The sequence below is a fragment of the Elephantulus edwardii genome, unplaced genomic scaffold (assembly GCF_000299155.1).
Source record: "Elephantulus edwardii isolate Elephantulus edwardi_28Jun2011 unplaced genomic scaffold, EleEdw1.0 scaffold00273, whole genome shotgun sequence".
In the NCBI taxonomy this organism is placed as follows: domain Eukaryota; kingdom Metazoa; phylum Chordata; class Mammalia; order Macroscelidea; family Macroscelididae; genus Elephantulus; species Elephantulus edwardii.
Genome location: NW_006400023.1, coordinates 3,480,045 through 3,489,944, shown reverse-complemented (window position 1 = coordinate 3,489,944; position 9,900 = coordinate 3,480,045). Strand labels below are relative to the sequence as shown.

General features: G+C 42.1%; 1 protein-coding gene across 1 annotated transcript in view; it reads right to left on the bottom strand.

The window, feature by feature from the left end:
• LOC102868077 (induced myeloid leukemia cell differentiation protein Mcl-1 homolog) overlaps positions 1-372 on the bottom strand; it is a 2,554-nt gene extending 2,182 nt beyond the window's left edge. The window contains exon 1 of the mRNA XM_006900131.1: positions 228-372. Within this exon, the coding sequence (XP_006900193.1) occupies positions 228-372 (145 nt within the window). The remainder of the gene's footprint in view (positions 1-227) is intronic.
• Positions 373-9,900: the final 9,528 nt, after the last annotated feature.

Below are 9,900 nucleotides of genomic sequence, written 5' to 3'. Positions count from 1 at the left end.
CTCGTACCCGTCCAGCTCCTCTTCGGGCGACATGATGGCGTCAGCGGCCAAGGCTTCCATCTCCTCGGGCAATGCGCGGCGGGTGGGCGCAAAGAACGCCGGCCTCGCGGGGGTCTCGGTGACGTCGGGGCCCTCCGCACCAATGGGCGCCGGCCGCGCGACCGTCAGGGAGTCGGGCGCAAGAGCGGCCGGGGGGCTCGCGCCGGCGCTTCCGCCACTTACCGCGCCGGCTTCCCTTCCCCCTCCTTCCCGCCGGCCCGGCGCCGAAAGTCGCCCTCCGGTAGGCGCGCCGCCGCTGGGGCCGGCCACCAAGCCGGCACCCCCACAGTACAGGTTCAGTCCGATGACCGCGTTTCTCTTCAATCCCAGCATAGCGACCCACTGCGGATGCAGCCTGAAAAGGGGGTACAGACCCGATCCCTACGACAAGGAAGCGGAAGTGAGGAATGGGAGAGTCGCTTCTAGATCGCAAATTTAGGGCTCGGTCTACACCATCGTCACCGACGACGCCCAGGAGAGGGCGGGCTTCCGGAACTTGCACACGGCACTACCGGCCCCGGATGGGGGCGCGGCGGCCGGTTACGTAACAACGGCTGCCGGCGCTTGTGTCTTAGGGTCTCGAGGTCGTGGTTTGTGCAAGCCTCGTGCCTGCTGGTTCGTATCTAGTAAATACGTGTCTGCTACCTTTAAACTGGAGTCCCACCACCCCCTTTGAGTCACCCAGTTTAAGAAAGGAGATAAAAGAGTTTTGTCGTGGTTGGGGAAAGCTTAGATATTAACAGGCAAATAAAGGGACACTTGCTATTGCAGCCTCTGCACATCATAAGCTCTTCCCCACTTAAAGAATGTAGACTTTACAGCCTCTGAAAACTACTGGAGGGAACATAATGACACCACTTGAACACTGGATCACATTGCCTTTGATTACTGAAGTATCTGCAGTTTTCCTTTACGTTCTTGGACATTCATTTCTCCCTCTCTGTCAAACCATTTTGGTCAGCATAAAATTTGCTATTTTATCTGACATATTTAAAGGCCTTCCCTACAATCTACTTATAAATTCTTTAAAAATCTTAAACTTTTTCCTTTTTACATTTTTTTAATTATTTTGTGTGTGTGTGTGTGTGTGTGTGTGTGTGTGCCACCAAATCAGACCTTCCTTTTCCAGCAGAGCATCTGGTGGATTCGAACCATGCATCTCTGGGATAGCAGTGCAGCTTCTTGCCACTAGGCCACCAGGGCTCCCTAAAAACCTTAAACTTTTTTTTCAACCTTTTTTTCTCTTGAACCTATCCCACTCAAGCTTTCATTTCCACCACTCTGCTGAAATTATTTCTGTCAAAGCTCATCAACTTTACCCGCCTTTTTTTTTTTTAAAACCAACTGTCTTATTGATTTGGGAATTGGATGCCGACTCTCTGGCTTCTTCATGCTGAACAGGGGCGTAGATGTAAAGGGGGGAAGGGAGGACGTTTTATCACCTTACTGGTGGTCTTGGGTTAAAGCTGCTTGCCTTCTTGCTCTGTTAGAAGATATTTTCCTGTCATTTGCTCCCCTCTGGACTGCAGAGTGTTTTCCCAGGTGGGTCCAGTGGGGATGGCTGGTTGAACCCAGAGGCTCCATCCTCCTTTGCTTCCTTAGCTGTCAGTTGTATTTCCTTTTTGTCACTGGCACTGGGTTCAGGGTCAATTCTGGAGTAAAACTCAGTGTTAAGGTTACCTATAGGAAAGGGAGCAAACCTAGAGAGAACAAACTTGTGAGTTACAAATAGAAGGGCTTTGAGGGTATTGCTTTCAGGTTTACTGGGGGGAGGGTGGCAGAAGGTGGCCTAGGTAACATTCTCTGGATACCCTAGGCATTCTTTTTTCTTTTTCCCCTTCCCCACCCAGGGGTCAGATGGCACAATCTGGGGATTGAGGAGCTCACCCTGAGGGCCACGACGGCTCGCCCCGAGCCGGGGGCCGAGGGCAGCCCGCCCCGGGCAGAGGGCCGTGACCGCCTTCTTTTTTTTATTGAGATTTTAACGCAAGATTTTAGAGAACTTGGATTTCTATTCATTCATTGTTGCACATTTTCCTCCCTTCCCACCTCTCCCCCCAGTTTGCTTTTCTATTTGAAAAGAAAAAAAAAATCTTTTATTGTTTTTTTTTATTGTTATACAATCACACACAAACCCCCATCCACCTTACTGTGCAGCTCTTATTCTCGACTCTTGTCATGCATATAATACCTAATCATATATCCCTTTTAGACAATTCTCTCCCTCATCTGTTTCAATGTAGTGTACATTATTTATCCCCCTCTTTTCTTAGTTTCCCCCAAACCCGATATCAGTCCTGTTTTGTAACAGTGGCATTATGCAGTATTTGTCCTTTTGTGACTGAGATATTTCACTCAACATAATGTCATCTAGGGTCACCCATTTTGTTTATTTCATGAATTCCTTGTTTTTCAATGCTGCATAATATTCCATTGTGTGATATACCACAGCTTCTCTAGTTATTAGTTTGTTGATGGGCACCTGACAAAGCAGCAATAAAAATAGGTGCACAATTACCTGCTTTCTTAGCAGTAATTTGACATACTGGATTACTCTAGAAGCATTTCCACGGCACCATACTGCTTTCTTTCTTCCTCACTGGCTGACTTTCAGTTTTGTTCATCTCTTTGCTTGATAACCACTTAATGAGGATAGTTCCATGTTTTATTAGTCATATGTAAATATAATATTCTACTGTGGAGTGGTTGAATTTGAAATTTGAATATTTACTAATATGAGATATATAAAGATTAGAAAAGTAGAATGGGGTCATATTATTCAAGGCTTTGAAATACAGTTAAAAAGCTTGAGCTTTTTTTTCTTTCCTAGATAATCAAGGGGAAGACCCTCTGTGAGGTGGATTGATTCATGGTGCTGGAGAAGAGTATTGAATATACCATGGACTGCTAAGAGAGCAAACAGGTTCAACCTGCAGAGGGTTAAACCAGGCTGCTCTTTGAAGACAATATTCTGAAGCCTTGTCTGACATACTTCGAACATGTTGCAAGGAGGGACCAGTCCTTTGATAAGGATGTCATGCTTGGGATGGTGGAGGGACAGTACAGGAGAGGAAGACCCTCGATAAAATGAATTGATTCATTGACTGGGGTACTGGGGGTAGGTGTATCAGAGACAGTGAGATTGGCACAGGATAGAGCAGGGTTTAGGACTGTTGTATATAGTGTTGCTGTGACTTCCCTGCACATAACAACAACAACAACAACAACAGATAGTCTCCTATGCAATTGACAGCTGGAGGTCAACTGTGTGGGTTGGTTGTGACTTGCTGGTGGCAGTGAGTTTGATATAGATAGATATTGATAGATCTGTCTATTGTTTATTGTTGTGTACCATCAAATCAGAACCAAACCATAGCTGGTTCTCTAGTGAGTTTCAGAGGCAGTTAATTGCACGGGAGGAGATCCTTCTCCCGTGGAGCAGCTGGTGGATCTGAACCTCGTGTCTTCAGGATTGCAGCCCAGCTTCTTGCCACTAGGCCACCAAAGATCGATCTCTCTCTCTCTCATATCTATCTATCTATCTATCTATCTATCTATCTATCTATCTATCTATCTATATCTAGATAAAGAGATATAGATATGTTGTTGTTGTTATGTGCCTTCAGTTGCCTGTGACTCATTGCAACCTTATGTACAGAAGCTCTGCAGGTGTCCAGAACTTTCTTTCATAGGGTTGCTATGAGTCACCTGCGACTCAATGGCACTTAACACCACCACCACCAACAGGAGAGAGAGAGAGCAGTTGGCCTAGCAAACAGAAAGCCATGCTCCCAAGCCAAAGGTGGGTGACTCTACTTCACGGCCCTTAGGCCTGCCTTTAATTGTTTTTGGTGAAACATTCTTCTAGGTTGTGTAACCCTTGTATGTCCACTTGCTGTACAGAAGTAACTTGTGGTTGCTGTGAAGCCGAATACTGTGACGCTGATGAATCAAATGTGAAAATGGTTACCCATGGTGGACAGTGTTTGGTGAAGCTCCCCAGTTAAAACAAGCTTGGAAACAGGAGTGGCATCCACTTCCACAATAGCTTGCCTCAGGAAACCCTATGAACCTGGAGAAAGGATGGAAGTTATACAGGAGGTGTCCAGGACTTTCGTTCATAGGGTCGCTATGAGTTGCCTGTGACTTGATGGCACTTAACAACAACAACAACAACCCTAAATGTAACTGAAACCTTGAAAAGCTCTCAGCTTTGCTGATAGAAGTATAAAAAACCACTGGAAAAGCCATTTCCTTCATCTAAACTGAGCCTGATATTTTGCCTGTTAGCTCTTTCTGAGGTTCTTCATATCAATTTTTCTTTCTGTGCCTCTGGCATCAACATCTTCGTAACTTCTCATCTTATGATCCATCACTTTTGGCTACAAAATTATAATTTTATGCTTTTATTTCTACAGGTAACATATAACTAGACTTAGCAGTTTCCTTTTTTTATTTTATAAATTGAAGTTTATTATTCAAATTATGCACAAGTCCAGTTTTATCAGAGAAGTTAGTTAACTGTATAGGTATATGTTGCATGAAGTGTCCTATATGGTACATTTGTGAACTAGGACATTATATCTGTGATTTTGTAATTATTTTTCTTTAAGATTTTATTTCTTTTGTTCAGAACACATACACAGAAAACAAATACCAATTCCACAGTTTCTACATGTATGAACGATATGCCAGACATCACCAGCTACTTGCTTTATCCAATATTCATCTTTTCCTTTTTCCTTTCTAACAGAATTTCCCTTTTTTTTTTAAGAGTTACAATGTGATAGAGCATTCCAGAGCTGCTTCATCATCCTGAAAATGCTGATAATCCTCTTTGTAGTGAAGTAATCTATTGGTTTGGAGAGAAGCAGAACAGTAAATGATTACCATTAATTCATTCAGCAATTAATTATTAAACTTGACATAGAAAGGTGAATAGGGCATTCTTTTTTTTTTTTGAGGGCATTCTTTCTTGTCCTTTAGCGTTATGGATTGAATCATTTCCTCATAAAATAATGTGTTTTGCACTCCGAAATTGACCAAGCGCACAATCAAGATGCATTAATGATAATTGATAACTAAATGTAAAAGTTGGAAACCAAAAAGAAGGAAAGATTGTTGGAAAGTATGGACTTGGTGACAGGAATGAGACTGGAAATAGAATTATCAAACCTAGTACATTCAATGATTTTTTTTCATTGCAAATACATTTTTTTAAGAAAACACAAATGCCAAAAAAAAAGGAAAGAAAACACAAATGGTGACTTTTTACATAGACCTCGCCTGACGAGTTGTATAGGAATCAGACTAACTACATGTATGGAAGGAATTGTTGGAAAATTGTTAGTTAAAACCAGTTTAAAAATTAGTTCTATGTTACCTGTAGAAAGAAAATTAGTAAAAAATTAGTAAGAGAGCTGCCACCCAAGCACATATATGCACACCCATGTTTATTGCGGTTTTGTTCGCGTTAGCAAAGAGCTGCTAACAACCCAAGTGCCCATCAACAAACGAATGGATAGAGAAGCCTGGTATATTCACACAATGGAATATTATGCAGCACTGAAGAACAAGGAACTCATTAAATATTATGCAAAATGGATGACCCTGGAGGACATTATGCTGAGTGAAATATCTCAGTTACAAAAAGACAAATATTGCATAGGGCTACTGTGGTAAAACGGGACTGACATCAGTGTTGAGGGAAGACAGAAAAGGAGGGGAGGAATGATGTATACTGCATTGAAACAAATGAAGGCGAGAGCTGTTTAAAAGGGATATATGAATGGGTATTCTTGTCATTACTGATGTCCAGGGTGAAGACTGCGTAGTGGAGTGAGCTTGGAGGCAGGGATTGCATGTCCAGGGTGAAGACTGCGTAGTGGAGTGAGCTTGGAGGCAGGGATTGCATAACAATGAAAGAGTTTTTCTTTTTCTTTTCAAGGAGAGATTTGGGGGGCAGGGGGACAAGGGAAAAATATAACAATGAATGACTGGAAACCCTAAGTTTCTGTAAATTTTGGTTAAAATTGATTTAAAAAATAGTAAGAGAAGATGGAATACAAAAAATCACTGTACCAAGAAGCATTGGTTGACACTGAAATATTTCAGGAAATACCATATGATCAACAATCAATGGTGATGAAGGAAGAAGTTCAACATGCACTGAAAGCATTGGCAAAAAATAAGGCCCCAGGAATCAATGTGATAACTCTTGACATGTTTCACATAACAGATGCAACCCTGCATATGCTCAACAGTCTGCCAGGAAATTTGGAAGACAGCTGACCAACTGACTGAAAAATCCATATTTATTCCCATTCTAAAGTAAGATAATCCAACAGAATGTAGAAATTATTGAACAATATCCTTAATATCACATGCAAACAAATATTAGTGAAGATCATCTGAAAATGGCTAAAACAGTACCCAGGCAGGGAACTCCCAGAAGTTCAGACTGGGCTTAAAAGAGGCCATGGCACCAGGGTTATCATTGCTGGTGTCAGATGGATCCTGGCTGAAAGCATAGAATACCAGAAAAATGTCTATTTATGCTTTATTGCCTATGCAAAGGTATTTAACTGTGTGGATCATATAAATTATGGCAAACATTGAGAAGAATAGAAATCCCTGAACATTTAATTGTGCTCATGTTACACCTATACCTAGAGGCTATAGAGGCTATTGTCCAAACAACAAAGGAACACTCTGTGGTTTAAAATCAGGAAAGATGTGCGTCAGGGCTTTGTATCTATTCAACCTGTATGCTGAGAAAACTTCAAGAAGCTGGACATTGAGATCAGAGGAGACATCAACAAACTGCGTTATGCAGATGACACAACCTTGCTTACTGAAAGGGAGGAGGACTTGAAGCATGTGTTTCAGAGGATCAAGGACTACACCTTTCAATATAGATTGCATTTCAACTTCAAGAAAACAAAACTCATCACTGGTTCAATAGGCAACATCATGATACATGGAGAAAAGATAGAGACTGTCACATGGTCTTTTCAATCACTTCCTATTCACGTGAGAGCTAGGAGAGAATATGGATGACAGAAGAATTGATGCCTTTGAGCTGTGGTGCTAGAGAAGAGTACTGAATATCCCATGGACTGCCAAAAGAATAAACAGATATGTCTTGGAGAGGATGCAGTTAAGTGCTCCTTGGAGGCAAAGATAACATGCTCCATGCTTTGAGCATGTTGTTAAGAGAGGTTATTCCTTGGAGAGGGACATCATGCTTGGAAAGCTGGAAGGTTGGTGAGAGGAAAACTCTCAACCAGATTTATCGACACAGTGACTGCTGCAATGGGTTTGAGTGTGTCAGAAATGATGAGGACGGCACAGGATAGGACAGGATTTCTATTATTCTGTTATTCACAGGACTGCTATGAGCCATAGTTGACTTGAGGACAACAAACTGTGGCTAACTCTGAGAAGAATGGGATTCCCAGAACACTTGATTGCTGTGGAAGGTCAGGGACTGCAATCTTCAGTATGGATTGAGGCTCAGTATCAAGAAAACAGAGACCCACCACTGGGCCAATTGGCAGCATCATGATGGATGGTGAAGAGATTGAGATTGTTCACAGTTTTAGTTTGCTTGGCTCCACAGTCAACACTCTTGGCACCAGAAGCCAGGAAATTAAAAGAAATGTGATGGGAAAGTCTGTGGTTAGAAACCTCTCTAACATACTGAAGTGCAATGATGTCATTCTGGAGACTAAGGTGCGCCTGATAAATGCCATGGTCTTTGCAATCACTTGCTAACAACAATAACAACAACAAAATAAGTATATTATTCTTACCTTGTATGCCTTGTGGTTATAATAATCCCATTTGGGAATAGGGTTGTCTTAATGAGAAAGGATTAGTAGAAAGTGTTTCTTGAGACAATATCTTGTAAGTTATAAAGGAGGTGAGACAAACAAGTGAAAAAAAGAGAAGCAGGAAGATAAATGCCAAACTACATGGAGCTTTCCAAGGAACCAGGAGATGGAAACAGAGACATCTTCCTCTAGAGCTGACACAGAGAGAAAAGGCTTCTGCTAGTGCTGCCACCCTGAATTTGAATTTTTAGTCTCCTAAACTGTAAGATAGTAAAGTTCTTCTTGTTAAAGTAGTCCCTGTGTTGTGTTTCCATTATGGTAGCACCGAATAACTAAGGCACTTGGGTACCGGGGTTGTTGTTAGGTGCCGTGGAGTCTGTTCTGAGTCACAGTATCATGCACATGACCAAATGAAGAGCGCCGGTCCTTGTCGTCCTTACAGCTGTGGCCACAGTCACTGTGTCCACCCATCCCACAGCGGATCTTCTTTATTCTCTGTCCCTTTGCTTTACCAAGCATGACGGTAATTCATAATTACAAAACAATGTGACCTTCAAGAAAATGCGTGACATGAGCCGATAACACACCCACAAATTATTAGCAAACAAGGAAGACAATGTCTTCAATGTAGTAAAAGACTGCTAGATCAACATTTGTCTGTCCTGCTGTGATGGTTTTCACATGGCTGTGAGGCTGGAGGCTATGGTATATTACATAATAACAACCACGGTGAACAGGTAGAAGTGCCATTTCCAGATTTAAGAGACTGGAGAAAACCATTTCTAACTACTTCCAAAAAGTATGCAATGAAAATCGATAGGTCACAACAGAATATTGTCTGACTTGCTTGCTTTGGGGATACCGTCAGGAGGGATTGGTTCCTGAGGAAGGACATGCCTAGTGAAGGTGATCAGAGAGACCTGTGGGGAGGTGGATCGACACGATGGTCAGAATGAGGGGCTAGAGGAGATCATGCCCGTGATTGTGAGAGGGGTGCAGGACCAAACATTTTATTCTGTTGGGGACACCATGAATCAAAATTGACTCAACAGAAGCTGACATGAACAAAAACCTACAGTAATTTCTTAAACAAAATGTAAGAGCAATACCCACAGAAGAAAACAGTAACTAATGACACTATATTAAAATTAAAGCACTGTAGTTAGGTGCCATTGAGTCAACTACCACTCACAGCAATCCTGTAAGCAATTGATCTTACCATTTCTATCTCATACCATCACTATAATCTTATCAACAATCAGTGCCTGGAGATTGACATCATGTTTGGAAAAGCAGTGGGTCAGTACACAAAGAAGACCCTTAAGAGGATGGATCGGGCCCTTGTGACTGCAACACTGCCTTCTGCACAGCTGAGACTCTGAGGCCCACACAGGGTCAGGCAGGGCTCCCATCTGTATGAGTTGGAGTCATGTCAGTGACACCTAACAGCATTTTACCAGTTCATGAATCTTGGACAAATGAACAGTAATCTGTTTGCCCATTTATAAAGATAATTTATTATTTCTTCCTCATGAAGTTTAAAGATCTAAGTTCCCACAATGAAGTCTATAGACTGCTTGGAGTCTCTTAAGTCTCTGAGTCCTTGGAACCCTGGTCAGAACCATTTTCACAATACTACTAAGATATTTGAAATTTTCTTATTTTTTTATTATTTTTTAATGTGTGTACTGTCAAATCGGATCTGACTGGTACAGGAGGAGATTGTCCCTCCTTCTTCAGCACAGCATCTGGTGGATTTGAACGATATTTGCAGTTTTCATTGTGTTGGTATTTGCACTGATCAGGCAAAAGCAAAGAGGCTTCTTAGCCAGATCTAAGCAGTGGTATAAATTCTAGTCATTGTATTATTACTACTGTTGTTGTTGTTGTCATGTGCTGTCAAGTCATTTGCAACTCATAGTGACCCTATGTACAACAGCCCTAAACCCTGCTCTATCCTGTGCCAATCGCATTGCCTCTGACACACCCATCCCGATTACCGCAGTCACTGAATCAATCCACCTCA